The following is a 23,229-nucleotide window of genomic DNA, read 5'->3' as shown; positions in this document are numbered from 1 at the left end:
TCTCAAAAGAAGATATATGGGCAGCCAACAGACACATGAAAAAGTGCTCAGCCTCACTAATCATCAGAGAAATGCAAATCAAAACCACATTGAGACACCCCCTAACCCCAGTAAGAATGGTCATCATTAATAAAACAAACAACAATAGATAGTGGAGAGGATGCGAAGAAAAGGGAATGCTTCTACACCACTGGTGGGAATGCAAACTAGTGCAACCTCTTTGGAAAACAGTATGGTGATTTTTAAAAGAACTAGACATTGACCTTCCATATGACCCAGTAATCTCCCTACTGAGGATATACCCAGAGGAATGCAAATCATTCTACAAATAAGATACCTGCTCATGCATGTTTATTGCAGCACTGTTCACAATAGCAAAAAAATGGAACCAACGGTGCTGCGCATCGAAATTGGACTGGATAAAAAAATGTGGTACATATACACAATGGAATATTATACAGCCATAAATAAAGACAAACATATGGACTCTGCAGCAACTTGGAGGGATTTAGAGTCTATTATGCTCATTGATTTATCACAGAAACAAATAACAGAGTACCACATGTTCTCACTCATACACAGACCCTGGATATTTATCATAATACTATAAGAAAGAGATCAGCAGTAGTGGGACACTGCCAGAGTGGGGATGGGGGGTGAAATGCAACATCAATAAGGGTACCTGTTCTCAAATCAGGCAAAGTGGGGACCAAAGGGAGGCCCAAGCTTTACCTGTATGATGACCACTTGTATACCTAATTCTGAATTGTACCCCACATCTTTAAAATAAAATTAAAAATTAAAAAAAGAATGGACAAAGGATCTAAATAGGCATTTTCTAAAGAAGATATACAAATGTCCAATAAGCATGTGAAAATATGTTTGATATCATTAGTCATTAGGGAAAAACAAATTGAAACCACAATGAGATACCACTCCACATCCACTAGATATAATTTTAAAAGATAGACAATAACAAGTGTTGGTGAGGATGTGGAGAAACTATAACTCTCATACGTTGCTGATGGGGATGGAAATTCCTGCAGCTACTTTGGAAAACAGTTTGACAGCTTCTCAAATTTCTCTTTTATTTTGTTGTCATTCTACATATTCCATTCAACGTATTTAAAAGCGTCATTTTGAGAAAGGGTGCACAGGCTTCACTGAGCAGCAAGAGGGTCCATATCACAGAATGTCTTGAAAATTGTTTAATATAAGAAACAGAAAACCACTTCAACTAACTTATGAAGACGGAAATTTATGGTAAAGAGGAAAGAAAATTCAGAGAATCAAATTGCATCACGTGGAAAACAGAAGGCAGATGGCACCGATATAAGGAGTTGGTGAAAGGTTAAGGAAGAAGCGAGAGCAACTGAGGATTGCTCTTTGAAAAAATTTAGCAATAAAATAGAGATAGGCGTCAGTAACCCAAGGGAGTGCTGGGAAGAAAAGGTTCTCAAAATGTAAACTGAGAGACAGGAGTCAGAGGAGGGGCAAATAAGGAGAAGAAAGATGAGATCATTGACTCACAGTAGATGCTCAATAAATACTTGTAAATTAATTGAAACTATCTGGGTTAAGGAGACATAAAGTTAAATGTGGCTCAAGGGACACTGAGCATATTTGTATCTCTGTTCTACATGGTAGGTGACTACTTTGATTCTTTTTTTTATTGTAAAGATGTGGGGTACAATTGAGGGTTAGGTAAATAAGTGGTCACCATGCAGGTTAAGTTTGGGTACCCTTATTGATGTTATGTGCCGTCTCCTGGCAGTATCCCACTACTGCCAAATCCTTTCTTACAGTATTATGATAAGTGTTCAGGGTTCGCTTATGAGTGAGTATATGTAGTACTCAGATTTTTGTTTCTATGATAAATCACTGAATATTATAGACTCTAAATCGACCAAAATGGCTGCAAATTCCATAATTTTGTTTTTATTTATGGCTGCATAATATTCCATAGTGTGTATGTACCACATTTTTAAATCTGGTCCTCTTTTGATGGGCAACATGGTTGGTTCCATTTTTTTTTTTTTTTTTTTGCTATTATGAATAATGCTGCAGTAAGCATGTATGTGCAGATCTCTTTTTTACAGAGTGATTTGAGTTCCTCTGAGTATTATTAAAATGTTAAATATGCACATATTATATACAACTCAGCAATGCCATTCCTAGGGATTTACCCAAGATAAATGAAGACGTGTTCAAATAAAAATCTGTACATGAATGTTCATAGCAACATTACTCACAATAGTCAAGAACTTAAAACAACCCAAATGTCCATCAGTAGATGAATGACTAAGTACAATGTGATATATCCACACGATAAAAGATTATTCATTCATGAAAAGAAATGAAATGCTGATATATGGTACAACATGGATAAACCTTGAAAATATTATGCTAAGTGAAGGAAGCCAGGTACAAAAGGTCACATTATTTTATTTATATTAAATGTCCGGAATAGGCAAATGTATAGAGCTGGAAAGTAGATACGTGATTGCCTAGGGATGGGGAGGTAAAATTGAGGAACTGGAGGGTGATGTCTAAGGGGTTCAGAGTTTCTTTTTGAAATAATGAAAATATTCTAAAATTGATTGTGGATATGTATGCAGAATTTTGTGACTATAGTAAAAGCTGCTGAATTGTACACTTAAAATGGGTGAATTGTATGGTATGGGGTTATATCTCAATAAAGTTGCTGTAAAAAACTGATTTTGGAGACAATGCTTTCTCTGCCACTTTAAGGAAATGACAATAATGGAAAAAATAATAAATAACTAAGAACAAAAAGCCTGTTGCTTCAACAGTTTAAAATGGAACAGTCTACATCCCCGTATAGATCAATACACACTTGACAAGCCTCTTCAGTCTACTCAAGAAATAGCAAAGCATTTGGATCTAATACTCACCACCCCCATTAGTAACAATCCTTCCCCACCACTGAAAATAGCACCACTATAGTAGAAATGCCTTAATAATGGCACTGTCAAACACTTGTCACAGTTTTAGCAGGCGGCCATTTGTCTTGCTTTGTTTTGTGAATTATCTGCCCTTTTACCCCTCATATCATCCACGGTGGAAAGAAAAGATCAAATGAAAATTACAAGTTTGAAAATATTCTTTGGTTATGTCATTAAAGGCAGCAAGAAAGATTTGAATATAAGAGTTGTGCAAATACCGTATAGGGACCTAAAGCAATGTATCCACCACAGTGAGCACTACATCACATTGACAATCCTAGAAGCATAGAGAGGTGGAATGCATTGAGAAGAGTAGTAGTTTGATGAAAAAATGCCTAGACAGAACCAACACCCTGAGATGAATACTCTGTGATCATGGAGCTAGAAGTACATTTACAGCTTGTATATCAAAAATGAAAGCCCAGAGAAGAGATGTGATTGGCCCTACATCACACAGCTAGTGGAGAATGGAATGAAGACTAGAACTCAGGTCTCTGAATCCCACTCTCTACTTGCTGAGTGTTAGAGACAGACTAGTCAGTATAAGAAACTGGAATACTAAGCTTTTGATTGAATTGGCCAAATCCCACCTCTATCACTGCTCAGAGCCAAGAGCATCTCATCAACAATAAAACTCTAAGAAGATAAATTACTGAAGAAATAACTTTTCTATACTTGGTCCTTTCTTTCCAGAAATATTTGATGTGTGCTACCTCCATTGTAAGCCCTCATTTAAAGTGCACAATCTAAACCGGGCTCGGTGGCTCAGCCTGTAATCCCGCGCCTTTTGGAGGCTGAGGTGAGTGGATTGCCTGAGTCGCCTGGGCTCGAGACCCGCCTGGGCAGCGAGACCTCATCTCTACAATAAATCAAAAAATCAGCCGGGCGTGGTAGCGCATGCCTGTAATTCCGGCTACTCGGAAGGCTGAGGCCGAAGGATCGCTGGATCCCAGAAGGCGAGGCTGCGGTGGCCGGGAGTGGCCACTGCACTCCAGTCTGGGCGACTGAGTGAGACTCCAACTCAAAAAGAAAAAAAAAAACAGTACACAATCTATCACCACATATAGGGAGGTAGTTTGCAAACTGTCTCCTTTCACAGAGCCCAGCCTGAATTTCTACTTTTGTTCTTTTCCACTTCATATTCAAGCCAATCTTCCCAAAGCCTGTCTCCAGGAGTCTATGGAAAATTAGGGAGGCAGAATTTTGGTAATACAAACATCAGCTTTTCAGCCTTGATTTTTCTCAAGTGAAGGTCAATGATAAATGACCTTCTTCTTGGGGCATAATTTATGGCCACGTAACCTTTTCTATGCAGCTCAACTTTGACTGACAGGGTCACAACACGAGGAGGAGTGAGGTTGGCCTTGGTAATTCTGGAGGCCAGGGAACTTAAGTAAGATCTGATGTGACTGGAGAAGGCAGAGATAACAGGGGAGAACAAAACTGGCTACACAGGCAAAGGAAAGAAATATCTACCTTGAGAAATGCACTCAACATTTCCAAGGTTAAATCCAATCTGTCTTCCTTTGTTTCCTGAAATTGCCTTTGTGCAAATGGAAGTGGCAAGTCATTTCTAGAATACTTGTCAGCAGTTCAAATCCTTCATGGTCTCATCTGCCTACTATGTATCAAACATTTCCTTAAAAATCTTGTTCTAGTTTCCAAGACTCTGGATAATCTTGGAATCAGCTTAAACCTCTCCTCTCTTATTCTGAGCCCTAGAATTCCTGGTCCAAGTAGTGATACTAAAAAGGTACAGATAGAGACATGAAATAAGTTTATCCAATTGAAAAATTTCCTTACAACGCTACCATAGATATTAAAGGCCATACTTATGCCTTACACATATATATCTTGAGGCAATAGCGAATCTTTTCTTGCAAAGATTCTGGGTGTGGACAAAACTAAACCTAGAGATGCCAATCACTGTAGCATGAAAATGAATGGTGTGAAGACCAGCTGCAACCCTGTGTATGATGCCAAAAAGCTGGAAGTCTATTATTAAGGCTCTGAAATTGACATTAGGCTAGACCATGTATATATATTGAATCACTACTATCATGTAAACCAAAAATTTGTGTTCCAGTTTATATTTATCCATGACCTCTGTGCCTGAAGATCAATTTGGTCTTGATTATGGAAATTAATAGTTGTATAGTTCTGTCATCAGCCTACAACCACTCCAGCTGCTAAGGAATCAAAAGTCCAACTTTACCTGTTAGTGAATTAATATGCATCATCATTCAATCCTCTATCATGTCCTTTTCAGCCTCCTAGAAATCCATTTCAGCCCCTGGGAGTAGCTAGGGCCCTACCAACTACTTCTTATTTCATTAACAACTTCTTATTGAGGCAAGGAATCAATCTGGACCTCTTTCTACTAGTGATGGTTACCTTTCCCATCTACACAGACCACAAATATCTCAGAAGCAAGAGGTCACAAAACCAGTCTCTATACCAGCAAATATAAGTCCTAAAAAGGTCAAACACTCCAAAAACACATTCAAACAAAATAAAAACCAAAGAAATGAGAGCCATGTTTGCCGATTGCTTGTCAATCAGTGTAACCAATCAGTCAAATGGCACACACGATCACAGAAGCAATAATAAAATTGGTACCATCATCTGGACTCTTTTAGCTGATTATTATTTAAATACAGGGGGGAAACCATTTGATTTGGTTGATTAGGAATCTAGTTAGAGCATACACTGAAATCAAGTGACGGCCTTGATTTCATGAATAAAATGTTCCATAACAAATATCCTTGACCATACTTTGTCATTTCCAACTTAGTGTCTGGTGCCACATGGAACCAAAGACAGGCATTGGGATCTCATTCAAGTAGGTCAACCCATTATAGTGCATGTGACTTCTGCCTCTACAGAGAAAAATCATATTCCTAAGCAGTAAGCATATCCTCCAATAATCAAACAGAATGACAGGCGTTAGAACAAGTGCATTAGAGCTTTCATCACTAGAACAGGGAAATGAACTGAGATCCAAAATTTTGAATTCGGCACCAATTTTCAATATATTAGGCACCTATTTTGTAATTAGGGGGTTTGTCCATGCACCCCCAATTTATTTATTTATTTATTTGATGTCTTTGCTACAACAAAACAACAATGTTTTATTTGTGACTTACCTTGTGCATACCAATCTTACCATTAAAGTTAGTTAGGGTAGTTAGTTTCTAATCATTTAGTATTTTCTGTAAACAACATTTCCTAGTGCAATCTATGTGTATAAATATACATATGTGTATATTTATGTGTGTACTTCATAAAACTTGTGTTTAAATAAGATTGAAAAATTTGGGGTTTTTAAAAGGGGTTCCCTTGGTGTAGGACTTCTCAGAACATTCAATGTGCCAGTGAGTACTGTGACTCTCTAAGAGAGGCATACAATCTGCAGAATTATACAACCTTATTTGACCACAAAACTCTTTTGGAGAGTTTTTGGGGGTGGGGAGATGGGGACATTTCTTCTTAGAATATACATTAGGAAATATTCCTTTAAATTTCTGCCCTCAGTGACTTCCAAATAAAATGCCAGATAGGAGCCACCTGCATGGAATATGCACTCCTTGGGAAGCCCCCTGTCACTTCTGACAGACCTAAGGATAGTGTCTGGAGAATTGAAAGAAGAGGGCTTCTCAGAACATTTACCTGGACCATGTGAGAATCTCTTTATATTAGTTCATTCCATTAACAAACATGTATAAGGCATTTGTGATGTACAGGAATTGAGCATTACTTTTTTTTTTTAAATTAGGAGTGCTTTTACTCTGCATACTGGAGACAGAAATTTTCAAAGATAAAGTAACATTTGAACTAGGTTTTAAAAGATGAGTTTCATGGGTTAGGGTGGGCAAAGGAGACAGTTTAAAGAGAAGAAACTGTATATGCAGAGATATAGATGCCTGAAAGGCATTGCTCAACTCCAGAGAGTATCACTTCATTTTTTTACATACGTGTCATATCATATGCTGGTATTTTGTAACATGCTCCCCAAAGACATGGGAACTGATTCTTGAAGGGGTCAAAGAGAGTGTGCCACTCTGCAGGACCTGCAGCAGGACAAAACTTTACTTATCACTGGACTGAAGCTTGCTTACCTAAGAAATGAAGGTGTCCCCTTATATATTACTAAGAGCAATACAGAACACCAAGGCATGGAATATCTCCACAAAATGTTGAAAATTCATAGGAAGAAAGACGGAGGTAAAGTGGGGGAAGAGAGCTAACATTTATATGTAAATTCCCATAAACCTCATTAAACAATGAATCACACGCATATATATATGTGTGTTTGTGTGTGTGTGTTTTAACTTACAGAGTGCTTTCATATAAATTATTTCATTGATCTGCACAAGAATCCTGTGAGCATGGGCAGGGCAGGTGTGATCTGTCTCCTTTGTACAGAGGAGAAGTGTGAGGTTCAGGATAGTTAAGTGATTAGTCCAAAGTCACATAGTAAATGACAATATTAAGGCTAGAACTAACTTGTAATCCCAGCACTTTGGGAGGAGGAGGCAAAAGGATTGCCTGAGCTCAGGGGTTGAAGACCAGCCTGAGCAACATGGCGAGACCTCATCTCTACAATAAAGCAAAAAAATTAGCTGGGCATGGTGGTACATGCCTGTAGTTCCAGCTACTTGGAAGACTGAGGCGGAAGGATCACCTGAGCTCAGCAGGTTGAGGCTGTCGTGGCCATGAGTGTGCCACTACACTCTAAGCTGGGAGACAGGGTGATATTCCAACTTAAAAAAAAAAAAAAAAAAGACTACAACCCAAAACTTCTGATTTCCTGTCGTATGTCCTTGATTTATATTTTTCCTATTTCACTTCAAGAGATTGAAGGCATAGGAAAGCAGACTTATGCCAAATTTAAGGAAAAATTTTCTAAAAATCACAACTTTTGAACAAAGGAGTAAGTTGTCTTATGAAATGATTGTAAAGGATATTCCTTCCTTAGGTAGGAGATTGACTGTCATGGCTTCTAAGGTCATACTCTACTCTGAGATCAAATGATTCTAAAATTCCTAGGTCCTACCTTGAAGATGAGACTTTGGCAATTAGGCCTATACATAGACACCTCTTATTTATTATATGCTTGGTGCTCAGAAGAGAGAGATTCTTAAAGAAACATTTGAGGGTTGAAGTTTTCCCCCCCATCACAAGTAAAATCATTGCTTTGGTACAACAAACACAAATCAGGTATAACCAATGTGTCCAGGTAGGTCTCAAATCACAAAATGTTGGAAAACAGATAGAAACCACACGTTTATCAAAATTATCAAGTATATAGTATATAGGCGAATTTTCCATGAAAACTTAAAATCTTAAAGAACACATTATATGTCAGAAATTATGGGAGGAGGCACAGTTTTGTAACTGAACACTCATCAGTCATTTTGATGTATAGCGAATCTACTTTTTTAGAATCTATATAGTTGTTCAAGCACCAAAGGTATTTTAAGAGGTAGAATGTAGGGACTGATAATAATCCACACTTGTCCTTTCTGATGGGGTACCAGGATTCTCTTTAGAGCCAACAGAACCAGCCACTGTTCCAATTCCCTTGAAACATTTTTGTTGTATATTTACAGCTCCCTATGCTCAAGAGAATGGTGCATCTGTCTGATGGAGACGGCTGGCTGCATTCTTTCCCAGATATTAATATAGGTGGCACTTTAGTAGCATAACCAATGACATGAAGAACCTGATTTGGAGGGGAACAGATGGTACCATCTTTCTTGGGCTAATTTTAGGATCCTGAAATAGTCCCTTTCTCACACAAACCATCAGTGGTACCAATTTAAGACAGCTATGTCACATGGAAAAGAGAAAGGGAACAAATACGGTTTAGTGTGAGGTAAAGACAACGAGCCAGAGGCTTCAGTACTTCCCCTATATCTGACTTCTTTTATAGCATAGGAAGGTCACTTCAACTTCCTTTTTATAAAAATAGATGCTGAATATCAATGTGAGTATCTAAGAAGAAACAAATGGGCAAATCTCATTTTCAGTCACATATTTAACAATCAAGCTTGCATCATATAATAATAGCTAAATTCATATTCATATGACTTTGTACAGCCTAGGTTCTTTCTATTCTCAGGCTGGAGTGCAGTAATGTAATCCTAGCTCACTGCAGCCTTGAACTCCTGGTCTCAAGCAATACTTCCACCTCAGCCTCCCATGCAACTGGGGCTACAGGTGCATGCCACCATACCCAGCTAATTTAATTTTTTTTAAAGATAGGATCTTGCTATGTTGCCCAGGAGGCTGGTCTTGAACTCCTGGCCTCAACTGATCTTCCCACTTTGGCCTCCCAAAATGCTGAGATTACAGGCATGAAGCACCTTGACTAGGAGGACCCAGGTTCTAACACATCTTTTCTTAGCAGATAAGAAAGCTGAGGCTAAATGACCTTTCTACTTGGTAAATCAGAAGCAGATTGAATTCAGAGCCTCAGAATCCTGATTCATGTTTTCTGCTGAAAAGAAAACCTTTCCTCCATATGAAACATATAATATCAGGTAGGGATTATGAGATGTGGAGGAAAAGTCCCTCACCTAGAAATGATATCTCAGGAATAAGATTTTCATCTAAGAATTTAGGAGAAGTAAAAAAGTTACTTTGAAAAAGGTACCTACCTGTTTTCCATCCAGAGTGTAGAGTTTTTTGACAACCCCGGTCTCTAGTTTGATGGCTTCAGTGATATCAGTGAGGACTTGCTCAAAAGAGTGGGCTGTCTTCTTGTTCAGAAGCACACGCACAGCCTTCCGAGGCTTCACCCCACTGCGGATGATGGTCACCAGCTTGGGGCGCACAAAGTCCTTGTTCTCCCTGGCCTGGGCACTGTTGCTGCTGGCCAAGGACTGGGGCGCTTTCATATTGGCAGATGTCTTTACGTTGACTGACCAGTTGGGATTGACATTCTTGGTGTACTCCACCTTTTTAAAAAAGTTGTCTGAGGAGCAGACATAGCTTTCCCCTAAGGGAAGAAATGAGTGGTTGAATGATTAGTTTAATAGCAGATATATGAGTTATTCTAAATAAACTAATACACACTGACATTAGAGTAGAACTTCTGAATAAATGGCGATAATAACCAACCTTATGTACGATTCCTAATTGGGCTGTCTATCAGTTTGACTCATTCAAATTGAAGAGTAAGTAATCAGCAAAACATCTTTCAATATAATGACATACCTAGTTGAATAACCCTATAAAGTTAAAGATTCTATGGACAATGAGCACTTTTTTTTTTCTTTTTTTGAGTTGGAGTCTCACTCTGTCGCCCAGACTGGAGTGCAGTGGCCGCTCCCGGCCACCGCGGCCTCGACCTGCTGGGCTCCAGCGATCCTTCCGCCTCAGCCTTCCGAGTAGCTGGAATTACAGGCATGCACTACCACGCCCGGCTGAGGTTTTGATTTATTGTAGAGATGAGGTCTCACTCCCAAGGTGGGTCTCGAACCCGCGGGCTCAGGCAATCCACTCACCTCAGCCTCCCAAAGGCATGGGATTACAGGCTGAGCCACCGAGCCCGGCTGAGCACTTCTAAGTTTAATATAACAAGTGAGATTCTCAAGCTTGATATGGTTTTATTGGAATTTAAATGTCTATGTTAATTTCTAGGATATTTGACTTCTAGGGGCATTACTGGAGTGTTTTTATCATCTCTATTTCTTAAAGTTCCTGTCCTGTTTTTGAAGTCAAACCCCATCCGTTTTTTATATTACAAATCAAGGGAAACTTTTAAGGTTATAATATTTTTATTCCAAGTTAACATGAACCAAGTATCCTTGCATGTCGGGCATACATACAGTACATAATTGATAAGAAGCCAGATCATCCTTTGCACAGAGTATATGGTCAAGTAGTGGAATATTGAAATGTGAAAGGTGAAGTGTGTGTGTGTGTGTGTGTGTGTGTGTGTCCTCTACTGCTCACTACACATTCAGGTAGAGAAAATGTCTCTATAACAACCTGTATATACAAACACACACAGAGCATTCTTTGTGTTTTCAAGTTGAGTTCTTGTTTCAAAAATGCTTTCCCTTGTTTCTACCACCACCCTTCATCTTTCTATCCTCACAAAATGCTGTACATTAGATCTTTATATTCAGGGCCATCTTCAACAGTGCTCATTTTTGGCTGCAAAAAGTAATGAAATGGAGATATAGGAATACTTTATGCAGCCTGATTTATAGACTGGAGAAATCTAGTGTAATGTTCACATTTACCTTGGGCTAGAGAAAATGACTAATATAACAGAAGAAATGCATGGGTTAGAGGCAAGAGGAGGGGACTGGACACCTGAAACTAGAAGTTGGAGAAAATAGGACATCTGGGGGACAGAATATTGGAAAAGGTTGAATTTGTTAAGTAAAACACATTAGCCTCAAGATACCTAGAAATTCATCGAGAGGTTGAGCTGCAGAAATAGTGTGATTTAATCAAGCTTAAATCATCAGTAATTACCCAAAATAAACAAATAAACCCTAGCCAGTGCAAAGAAAGCATTAAACATAATTACAGTCTGATGGCTGTCCTTTGGTCTCAGCAGGAGCATGGCACAGAGGCATTCAGAAACACCAACTTGATAATTCACTCCCTTTGCAAATATTGATTGCTTTGCTGTAGCACCAAATCCTTTAAGTCATGTTAATTAATAAATGTCTCAGTGCTAAGAGAAGTTTCAGTCAGAATCTCTAGGGCATTTTTGAGGACATTTATGCATATGTGTGTAGAGGAGTAAAATAAGTGTCATCCAACATATGCAGAGTGGTTTCCAAAGCTGTTCTCGGTCCCAGAAACCACTAGTTATCTGTCTTGACAGAGGATGAAAGGATGGTTTGTAGATGAGTACAGCACCCTTACCCAATTGGTGTACACAGGAACATTCAGAATGAGATGGTCAAAGGCCCCAGCCAAGAGAAGTTCTAATTTCTCTAACTCCCTTGTTAGCTAATCCAACCCAACCTAAGTGATTAGAGGCTGGGGTCTTTAATTTATGACTTAAAGGCATGAAGAGGACCTTTTAGTTGTTCCATATCTTCCATATCCTCCACACCCTAGAAACCCCCATATCCTCCACACCCTAGAAATGGACTCTTGCCTTAGCACTTCACCAAATTCATAAGCACCTTCCAAGATGTCATTGCCTTTGAGTCAGATGTTTTCCGTAATTTGTCATGTACTTTAAAACTGTGCCAGACAACTGGTGGTATGGAAATGTGTGAAGCTATATATTTATGATTTCACTCATCCACAGTCTCCTTTAGAGAGTCAGCTGTGTAGCCCTATTAGGACTTTGGACTTGTTTTGCTCCCATCTCTTAAACCTCTTAAGCCTCTGAACTATGAGTATGATTAACTACCCCTAAATGAAAATGAACATGATGACAAACAGCTATAGTATCATATGGCACCCAAGTTTCCAGAGAGCCCAGCCCTCAGCCAAATCTATGTTGAGCACCTTCTGACAGTACATTTTAGTCACTCCACTCTCTTCTTGGCTGAAAATGGAGTAATGGAAAAAGAGCAGCTGATGTGATGTCCGTCAGAATCGGGGTCCCCAATACTTCCTAGTTGTGTGCCCTTGGACAAGTTACCTAAGCTCCCTTGACTTCAGCTTCTTGTCTGCAAAGCAGGGGTGATAATAACAATACCTACCTTGCAGGGTTGTTGTGGGACACAAATCAGATGATGAATATAAAGTGCTAAGCCCAGAGCCTTGTACATAGTAAGCATTTGATACATTTCTATTGTTATTATTAAGCCCCTAACATGAAGAAATAGAGGAGAAAGCAAGAGAGAAAGAGCAAAAGGGAAAAAAGAGGAAGCAAGAGCTGAGAGAAAGGAAATGAAAAGAGGAGTAGAAGCCGAAGGAAAGAAAAGAGAAAGAAGCAAGGGCAGCCGTCTAGGAACTGAGCTGTGATCACTGTATAATATGAGCACTGCTGGGGGACTCTGACTCAATGATAAGATTTCCTGCTGGTTGAGAGGAGGCTTCCCACTGTGGCAAATGCCAAATATAGGAGTTGTATGGCTACCACCCAGTAAAGTCACTACTGGTAAGGCTGATGCCCACTGAGGGTAGGATATTTATGGCGGTTAATAATAATTACTCAGGAGTCACACAGACCTGGATTCAAATCTCAACCTGGCACTTACAAGCTGGAGTTCTGTCACCTCAGGCAAATCACTTAATGTCTCTGAGTCTCAGCTTTTCCATTAATAAACTGAAAATAGTGCACTAGGTGACATCTGAGTCCCTTCTAGGCCTAAAGTTCTATAAGAGGGAATTTTTTTCTCTTTTCCATCTCAAGCAGGCTTTAGGAAACAAAGTTGTTATGATAATTACATGTTAAAGAAATAGGTGCCCACCACCAAGGACTTTGCACTTTTACTACAGAAAAGACATGAAATGTGCTACTTTGCTAAACTAAGCCTTCCTTGTTCTGATTTTGCAGACATTTGCAATCTCTGCTGCCAAAGCTCAGTGTTTCCTGGACGTCCGACTGCTTGGAGCTGGATGCAGTGTGTTGCAACTTTCTACAGCTGGGACCCCATCCTGTCACAGCTTCCGGGGGCCATTTCCTACCAGCCGGGGGCCTAGAAGGAAAGCTGGTGTCAGAGCCAAGAAAGGTGAGAATTTGTGGAATCAACAACCTGCTTTAGGGCAAGGGGGTAAGGAAATGAAGTCATGGAAGCACAGCTGAAAGGGCAGGAATGAAATGAGCTGTGGGCTCGACATGATCTAATATCTACCTCCCTTCTCTTCAAGAGGGCTCTATTTGCAAAAGCATTAATTTATATCTTAGTGCAAAAGCACTTCTCCAGGGCTTCTTGATTCAAGAAGGAAAATATTAAATGATGCTTTAGTATATTATATTAAAATATTAAATGATACATCAGTGTATTATCATCTCTATTAACAATGCATCCCTCCCAGGTATCTTAAAATTCTTGTCTTTGGAAATGTGCTTGCTTTAGTAGTTAAAGGATAAATTACGAGAAGATGGTTTCATCTCACTGAAACAAATGAGCCAAAGCAAAGGAATTGGATCATAGCCAGGGTCACCACACACCTCACATTTCCCAAGACTGTTACAGTTGTACATATTCTGTCCCATGGTATACATAATAATTCTTGAACTGGTCTCAATTTGGGTTCTGAAAAGCTGTCTAGTCATAAATGATATACCCAAGACTAATCTGGATACTCATATACAAGGGAGTAAGGAAAGGATTGGGAAATATATAAGGGGAAAGAGAAAGGTTTTACAAGAAAAACAAAGGAAAAACATGACACAAAGAAAGAAACACTGGTGGATTTTATTCATTGACCTCCCAGGGAGATAGCTAATGAGGGCCACATCCTACATAGCTTCCCTAAGACCCTTGGTGTTGGTATATCCAAGGAGCTATGGGAAAGCTGACACCAATAACCTGACTTTGGTCCAAAAATTCTTCCCTTGATACTCCTAGTATCTAACAGCACACAGTAGACAGAGGCACTAGACAAAGGGGTGCCAAAAGGCAAGAGTGATTATTAACCAGTTGCTTTTTATTTCATTTATTTTCAGACTAAATATGCAATACTAAGGCCATTTGGAAACAGTATGATCTATGCTCCATTATTTCTTTAAGATTTACAAATAAAAAAACAAAAACAAAGATTTCTGCGTTCTAAAAACCCCTGCTTGGTACCCTTTGTGTTGTCATGGGTCCCCCTACCCTCCTGCCTCCCTACCAAGGGAAGAAGGGCCAGTTGGAAGCCCAAACTTTACCTACATGCAGCCTACCTATGTAGTTAATCCTCACTTGTACTCCACATCTCTATAATAAAAACTTTTTAAAAAGCCAAACAAAACAAAAGAAATAAAAGAAAAAATTCCTATCACTTTGTTTAGCTAAAGGGGACCATCAAGATCACCTAATCTAATACTTGCCAAGTCTAAGTGCTCATAAGAATTGCCTGGGGACAGCTGTAAAACCACAAATTCTGGGGCCCTAGTCCTGGGATTCTGATTCAACAGATTTTAAGTGTGGTCCAGAAATATATATTTCTCTAAAGCTCTGAAAGATTTTGAAAGGCAGCCAGATTTGGGAACCACTGGCCATTGCAACCTCTCACTAGAATCATCATTGATTTTTTTATTATTTTCACATATTAATAATAATAGTACCTGTAGCTATAGTTTTATCTGTCAGTGTGTTTTCATATCCATTATTTAATTTTATTCTCACAACCATCCTAATGAATACAGAAGACAGGCATTACTAGTCTTACTTTACAGCTAAAAGTTTTACTCACAAGAGATACAAAATGTGGCCTATGCAAGCAATGAAATATTATTCTTCAATATAAAGAATCTGTCTAGGGAAGGGGAGGCACACCTATTAACAAGGGTACTTGCATAGTGAACATTTGTATACCTAACCCTGAATTGTACCCCACGTCTTTAAAATAAAAAATTTAAGAAATAAAAATAATAAAAATAAAAAAGGAACAAAGTGCAGATACATGGTACAACATGGATAAATCTTGAAAACATTATTCTAAGTGAAAAAAGCACAAAAGACCACATAATGTATGGTTTAATTTATATGAAATGTCCAGAATAAGCAAATCTAGAGACAGAAAGCAGATTAGTCATTGCCTAGGGCTGGAGAGGTTGGGGGGAATAGGGAGTGACAGTTAATTGGGATAGGGTTTTTTGGTGGGGAGAGGAAAATGATCCAAAATTATATCATGCAATGGTTACCCCACTTGGCAAATCTTCTAAAATCATTGAATTGTGCACTTAAATGAGTGGGTTTATGGTATGCAAATTATGCCTTTATACAGTTTTTTTAAGGAGTTGTTTTAAAAAGAAAGAACATTAGTCACATTGATGATAAGGACAAACCTATGATCATGTAGCTAACCAGTTATAAACTAGGATGACTCAAACAGTAATAGCTATGCTTTATTGAGTGCTACTGTGTGCTAGACAGAGTAATAAGCACTTCACATCCATTGTCTTATTTAATCCTCAAAGTGGTTGTTCCCACTTTACAGATGAAAAACTGAGGCTCAGGGAATCTGAATTTTTCCCCGAAGTCCCACAAGCTAGCAGCTGGCAAATCTTGGATTTGAACCAAATTGGATTCCTAAGACTTCTTTTGCCATTGTAATCTGTTGCCTCTAAAACTAGAATCCAAGTCCCCTTATTATTCACAGAGAGATCTTTCCAAACATTTCCCTAACTGGAATAAATGCGTATGAATTTTTCATCTTTCATTCAACCTCTTCTGAAGGTGAACAAAGTAAAGAGATTTCTGTCCTCCATCCCTAAATAAGTAGTTCTAAAGGATAAAATAAGAGAGAAAAAAAAACCCATTTACTTTATCTTCCTCATCCCAGTGCGTTTTCCCATCTGACTCTGTGACAGTGGGAAAATTGGTCACATTTTCAATTCCAGGGTTATATATTCCAGAGATACCCCTGAATTTTCTCCACTGAACTGTCAGTACTCAAGACTGGAAGGGCACTGAGGTCCACTGTGACTTGTAGTTGTAGATGACATATGAACAAATGCTACTGAACCCTATTCACATTCTGCATAGTGTAGGAATTTACTAGGAAGCACTGCTGCACCCAGAATTGATAGATGAGAGAAGTCCAATCAGCAGGACTCAAAAAAAAAAAAAAAATCAAGGGAAATGAAAGCTGCAGGCTTTTCAAAATTACATTTGTTGTCTACTTACATTGGACTGGGATTGTTTTTTACCAGCCCTTTCTCAACATGCACACACACACATTTACAAATTTAGGGAGAAAAATCGATATAAAAATAGATCTGGAGGGGAAATCTATGCCAAACACCTCTCTTATATCAGACACAAAAATATTCTAATTCTTGCTGTAAATACATTGTTGCTTGGTTCAGAATTCTGTCTTAATGTCTAGTGTAGTCTTTAGAAGATCACAGCTAGTAGAAATGAGGACACATTGGATGATTCAGAGTGCTTTGTCTGTGAAAGTTATTAAAGAGAAATCCCTCAAATTTGACTGAGATATGGATTTTACAGCGACAAAAGACACACACCCTAACAATTACTCTGTTGGACAGCTCCCTCAACCTAGCTGCAAGCCTTTCAAGCTTGCCCTGACTCCTCTTTATTTTAAGCTATGCACTAGGATGGTCAATCCTTTGATGGTTAGGAAAGGCCTAGGATTAACCTTTGCCTGTCCATTCAGCACATGATCAAATAATCTAAGCCTCCTGGGCATTGATTTTCAAAGTCAGCTATGTAGAAAAATTTGAGATTTGAACCCTGAGACTCAGATGCAGCAACTCTATGGACACTGTCTTTTGTAGGTAACAGGCCCCAGTCATTCGGCCTCACTACTTGGGAAACAGCAGCTACATGAGAGAAATGGGATCTTGTACAAGGGAAACCCTCATGCTCCTTTGTCTAGGAATACAAGACACTTAGAAGCAGTGAAACAGAGGCAGGTTACTCCCACACCAGGTCATTTAATGTGCTGTTTCTCCTTTCTTCTTGGACATTTCGTACTTTGTTTTCCCTAGCGCTCTGACTGCTCTCAACTCACCTTTGCTCAGGGGATGGAGGGAGAAGAAAGGGCTGGATGATGGGGGAGGGGTTGAGGAGGAACATATTATCACTACTCATTGAGGCTGTTTTTAAAAGAACTGTATTAGGCTAAATCGATCACATATGTTACCCACCGATTTAAAAGTAGAGATAGGGAAGCATCAATATAATTGATTTGACAATGTAGAATATTAAGAACATTACCCGAGATCTATTTTCTAAATGACCACAAAAAGATTTTATGGCTGGGCAGGTTTTGGTAAGAGCTGAAATGTTCCGTGTAGTTAGGTAGGTACACAGGTTGTCAGGATTTTCAGAAATCCATTCAGAAAATTTAGCTGCAATACCAAAATCTAGAGAGGATTTAAAGGGATTTAGGTATAGTGAGTCAGTTCCTATTCTAATAGGAATGATCTTTATTAAAATACCAGACATACCTAGAGCTTTCTTTGGTATTTCTCCCAATGACCTCAGTCTTAGGGACACACCCTGAAGTAGGCTTTTTAGAAGCAACAGCTGAGCAGAGACCACTTACCTAAAAGAGTATGTGAATATGTCCAGGAAGCCCTGCCCTTAGGTTGCGTATTTCCAATGAGTTGCAATTCACAAATAATTTCTCAGCAGTTCAAAGGAAATGTGGGCATAATATTTTTTTCTCTGTTAAACCAACCAAATGTCCTTCCTTGTTACACCCCTAATGATTTCACGCTCTGCCTCAATAGTGCCACTCAGAGTTAATTCAGAACAAGAAATAGGGTAAATGCCACAATAAAGATTTTCCTTTGTACACCCGGCAGATAAGCACAATGCGTTATCATCACCATTTGCACTTCAACCCCAGCAGAGACTGAGGGACGTGAAGGGTGATGGATAATGACTCTGTTGATGCCTATAGAATAAGAAATCTGAGCATCAATTAAACTGGTGTTTTGACAAATACATCGTCTACTTTCTTTCAAAGCAACCCAAGAATGTAACCATAATCAATGATGCCACCTCCCACCAGGGCCACCACCCACTACTTGAATTACCTTCCTCCAGTTCATCCATGCTTCCGATTTTCCTGGACCCATCAATGGTGTAAATGTAACGCACTCCCTGAGGCAGGTTGATGTTGTCAGACAGAGATCTTGTCAGGTCAGCCAGCAAGGCGTCGAAGCTGCGGAAACGGTCAGAGGACACAGCGTACACAATCCCCTTGAAGTAGCGGTCCCCATTGCGGTAGAAACGTACCTTCTTGGCTTTCTTCTCATTACTCAGTGCCTGCAAGGTTCTGGTTCGGTAGAAGCTACAGTGGGCGCTGTGAGTGGGGCTAGGCAGCCCATTCATCCGGGAGCCTCGCATGTTCCTGGATGTCTTATCTCTTTCGTCAAAGTGTCCAAAATCAAGTTCCATATTTTGGTGGAACCTCAGAGACCTGAGTGTTGGAAAAAGGATGAGGAGAGGCAGAGAAAGGGGGGTGAGGAGAAAAAAAGGGGGGAATTCAAATATTAGCCAGATCCAGATCTGCAATCTGCTGCTTGTGAAAAGAACGGGTTGAAAAAAGCCCGTGACCCATCTGCTGCTTGCCCCTGACCTGCAGGAATATCGATCTTAATAGAGAAGAAGGAGGGGCTGGGCGGGGGTGCTGGTGGTTGTGGGGGTTGGGAGTAAGAGATAGAGAGGGAGGCACTCTTGGCACTGTTCCAGACAGGAGAGGGAGGGATTTTGAAATAGCTGAAAATCCTGGGTCTTACTGACAGTGGCTCCTATCAAATTGTAACTTCGGGCTAAATACATTAAAACTGGCATCTGTTTCCTCACACATGCCCACATGACTAACAGTTGTAAATGAATCCATAGCCTGACAAAAATCCCCCTTGAAGAGAACAGAAGGAGCTAGCCAAGGTTAGCATCTCCAGCTTAGGAAGCAGTCTTTGCATCTCAGTACAATGACTATGAACAGGAGTGTTTTAATTTTATTCCAAGCCCTCTTTCCTACTCTGATGTGTGCATCCCCTCCCCCCAGAATAAACTAAGATTCTCCTTTAAAGGGACAGCCTCCAGGGAATAGCCAGTGTCTTTGTGCTATTCATCAAACCCTTTCCCCACCAAGCTGGTGCAGCTACCCGACACTCATAAGAAATAAGCTGGGGAAAGAAAAGGGTTAGAAAAATCAGTTATTTAACAAGTTGCTAGCTTTGCCTTTCCCTGGTACCATTTGGTCACAGAATCCCCCTTTTTTTTTTCAGGTGCTTTATCCCCTCCCCAATGATGCAGCAATGCGTCTTAATGGAATAATCTAATTGTTGACAGATTCCTAAACGAGTCTCTGAACAACATATGAGACCTTTAGAAGCAAGCACACCTTTCATTGTTCTGGGTCTCTACCCTGATTAAGGGAGCATTTTGCCCTCACAGCAGGCAATTCATCCCAGACTTGTCTATTGCCCAGGTGCATTAGCTGAGGCAAAAGATGGTCATTTGTCAGGCTTTGTTTTTCCCCCTTCTGTTGAAGCCCCCCTGAAAAAAAAACCCCAAAACAATGAAAACATGAAACCAAATACGACCGAAGACCCAAACGTTAGCAAAGGTAGTAACATTCAAAGAGCCAAACTATTAACATGCATCTCACAGATGGGGATAAAAGGACTCACAAAGCAACCAGAGCTCAGCTGCTACACACTGCCACATTAAGATATTTGCAGGGGACCAGACAGAGATGAAGAAGGACTGGTGCCTAATGGGTATGCCAGGCTTGGTCCCCCTTTTTTTCCAATGTCACCATGACCTATACTGAGCTTAGCATTGTCTCTGTCAGACAACCTGCAGTGGTAAGAGACCCCACCTCCTCTAGACAAGTAGCGAGCATTTCCCCAGGCGTGCCAGCAATGCTTTGCTTTGCTTTAGGAGCAGAGGTAATAGTATTCTAAATTAACATCACAGTGAAAACAAAACAAAACAAAAAACCATCAAACTCACTTTTCCAACGGAAAATCCCAGGTAGAGGCTTAGGGAAAAATTGGACAGAATAAGGCGAAAAAAAAGGAGAAGAGGAGACAGAGAAAGAGAGAGACACACGAGAGAGCGGGCTTTGCCTTGTGCTTTTCCCGTTTGACATCTGTTACGTTCTGCTTGAAAATCACTCGAAAGCCCCACTCACCGGTTTTCTGCTGGTTGGGTGGAGATGCTGAGAGAAAGAAAACCAATCTCTCTATGCCTTTGTTGTCTGAGCTCCAAGCAAGAAATTCCTGCCAGGGTGGATAGATGCCTTCTAGGTCCTAGTGCCTTGTCCAGCTTTCCCCCTGTAACTCAGGCTTAGTGAATCCCCCCAACATCCTATGATTAATTACATGCTTTTTAAAAAATTCGCAGGGTGCATTAACAGCTAGAAAGGTTTCATTTATAACCAACAGGAAATTGCAGGGTAGCAAAAAGATTGCACAGACAAATTCAGAATGCTCTAATGAGCAATGTGCTAGTCCTTTCTTTTAGAAAATTGGCAATTTCACTTGGCCAAAACCTTGGCCTATTCTGCCTGGGAGCCAGACTCAGACAGCCAAACCTGGCTTCCTAGAAATTGGAGCTCTCTTCTTTTAACCCTCTTGAGATTAAAAACAAAAACAAAAAACTGCAGATTCTTTGAGACATTTTAGTTCACATATCTAACTGGTTGTTTTTGAAGTGAAGTCAATAGAGTAAACTAAGAGGAAAAGGAAAGGGACAAGATGAGGGAAAATAGTTTCAGAATCATGGAAGACAGAAGTGAGAAAAGACCCTCAAAACCTTTTAGCTTGGTGTAACAATTTGATTAATGAAATCTGTGGCATTTACTTTGGAGAGTTTGAGAGTTCAAACCCAAACCAGAGACATTTCCATGTGAAGTGAACCTGATGGCTACAAGATTAAATATGAATAGATTTCTCTTCAAGCTTTCTATTTGTCACAAACTGGCTTCTTTATATCAAATATGTTATTTTTTAAAAAGCAAGGAAGCATCTGAATTGCACTGTTGACTTATTTTGTGGCCACCTCTTGAAAAATCAGGATTATTCAGGTCAGGGGAAGAAAAAAACCAAGGAATAAGAGTAGAGATATATGGAAATTCCAGCAAGGCTAAGGTCTTAAAACTTCTTTCTTAGCCGGGCTCGGTGGCTCAGCCTGTAATCCCGCGCCTTTGGGAGACTGAGGTGAGTGGATTGCCTGAGCCCGCGGGTTCGAGACCTGCCTGTGCCGCGAGACCTCATCTCTATAATAAATCAAAAAATCAGTCGGGCGTAGTAGCACATGCCTGTAATTCCGGCTACTCGGAAGGCTGAGGCGGAAGGATCGCCGGGGCCCAGCAGGTCGAGGCTGCGGTGGCCGGGAGCAGCCACTGCACTCCAGTCTGGGCAACAGAGTGAGACTCCAACTCAAAAAAACCCCAAAAACTTCTTTCTTGCCCATCATACGCATTCAATAAATATGTAGCGATTAATTTTGCATCAGAATGCAAAATCATTTTATTTCTGGTGAAGATGTAAGAATGAATGGGATGATAAAACTTAAACACGAAGGATTTAGAATATATCTTAGAGGAAATTTTTTCATGAAGTTGGCTTTCCAATACTGGAAGCTTTTGTGGAAGCTGCAAAGTGTCTCTAGGAGACAGCCTAGGATCAATGATTTTGTTTGCTTTATATATACCAGAGAGCAGAGGGACAGGCAAGATCAATATTTCTCAGCATGAGGCATGCAGGCATCAATAGGTATTCCTTATAAATAGGAAAAAATTATGTGGTCAAAAATGTTTGAAAACTGAGGGGCTAAACAAAGTTAGTTTTGTTTATCATAAAACTTCTCAGGGCCTTTAATATACTTAACCGATGGGAAAAGACTCCAAAAATAAAACCAATTTAGTATACTGGGAGGGTTTCCGCTTTTTTTTTTTTATGTAGTTCAGAACCCTTTATTTCCCCCAGAGCATCTTTGCAAAAACTGAAATAAATCATCTCACAAAGATATTTTTTCTCAGAGAACTCTCAGCTACTCACCAAAACTATCTTTAGATATGGAAATCAACTCTGAAGATCAAGGGAGAGACAAAGTTGAGGGCCCAACGGAGTGAAGAGACTGAAGAAAAAGAATAGCAACCCTATTGCAGGAAGTATAACAGTAAGACCTTTTGAATAATTGCCATATGCCCAGTACCGCTGGCCAGACGCGGAATAGTAACCATCCATTATTGCCACTGAGGGGCTTGAATACTCATTGAGGAGATAGGACAGGATTATGTATCTTGCAAAAATCATGAAAGATAAGAGCTTAGATCTTTCTTGATATGCTGCAGTCTGGGTTAATCAAACTCATTCTAAAGAGCAGGGAGAGGAAACAAAGACCACCCATCATACATACACACAAAACACACCAAAATGTTGCTAGCTTATGTTACTTATCGGCAGCACAGAGAGTAGGATCTGGTGTGAGACAGAGTAAGTAAACAAAAAGTGAGACTGCAACATATATAGATGTAGATTGTTTAGGAGAGGATCACAAAACTATAAAGTACGAGGAATAAATCCAACAAATATGCATGGGACCTTTATTGTGAAAATTATTAAACTATTGAAGAACATGACAGAAGCTGTGAATAAATGGCAATATGCAATATTGTAAGGTTATCA

General features: G+C 39.7%; 1 protein-coding gene across 4 annotated transcripts in view; it reads right to left on the bottom strand.

Annotated features, from left to right (window-relative positions):
* Positions 1 to 21,021, bottom strand: part of DCX (doublecortin) — a 119,491-nt gene extending 98,470 nt beyond the window's left edge. For 2 of the 4 annotated variants that reach the window (XM_008069460.2, XM_008069461.2), the window contains exons 1-3: positions 20,730 to 21,021; positions 18,619 to 19,004; positions 9,629 to 9,969 (exon numbers count right to left, since the gene is read on the bottom strand). In XM_008069460.2, the coding sequence (XP_008067651.1) occupies positions 9,629 to 9,969; positions 18,619 to 18,982 (705 nt within the window). In that variant the 5' untranslated portion in view covers positions 18,983 to 19,004; positions 20,730 to 21,021. Of the gene's footprint in view, positions 1 to 9,628; positions 9,970 to 18,618; positions 19,005 to 19,323; positions 19,521 to 20,548; positions 20,577 to 20,729 lie in introns of those variants that run through there. The other 2 variants (XM_021718264.1, XM_021718263.1) reach the window with 2 other exon arrangements.
* Positions 21,022 to 23,229: the final 2,208 nt, after the last annotated feature.

This window comes from Carlito syrichta, unplaced genomic scaffold (assembly GCF_000164805.1).
Source record: "Carlito syrichta isolate Samal-C Ts95f unplaced genomic scaffold, Tarsius_syrichta-2.0.1 Scaffold312060, whole genome shotgun sequence".
NCBI lineage: Eukaryota > Metazoa > Chordata > Mammalia > Primates > Tarsiidae > Carlito > Carlito syrichta.
Note: the sequence above shows the minus strand (reverse complement) of the source record. Positions and strands in the feature narration are given on the sequence as shown.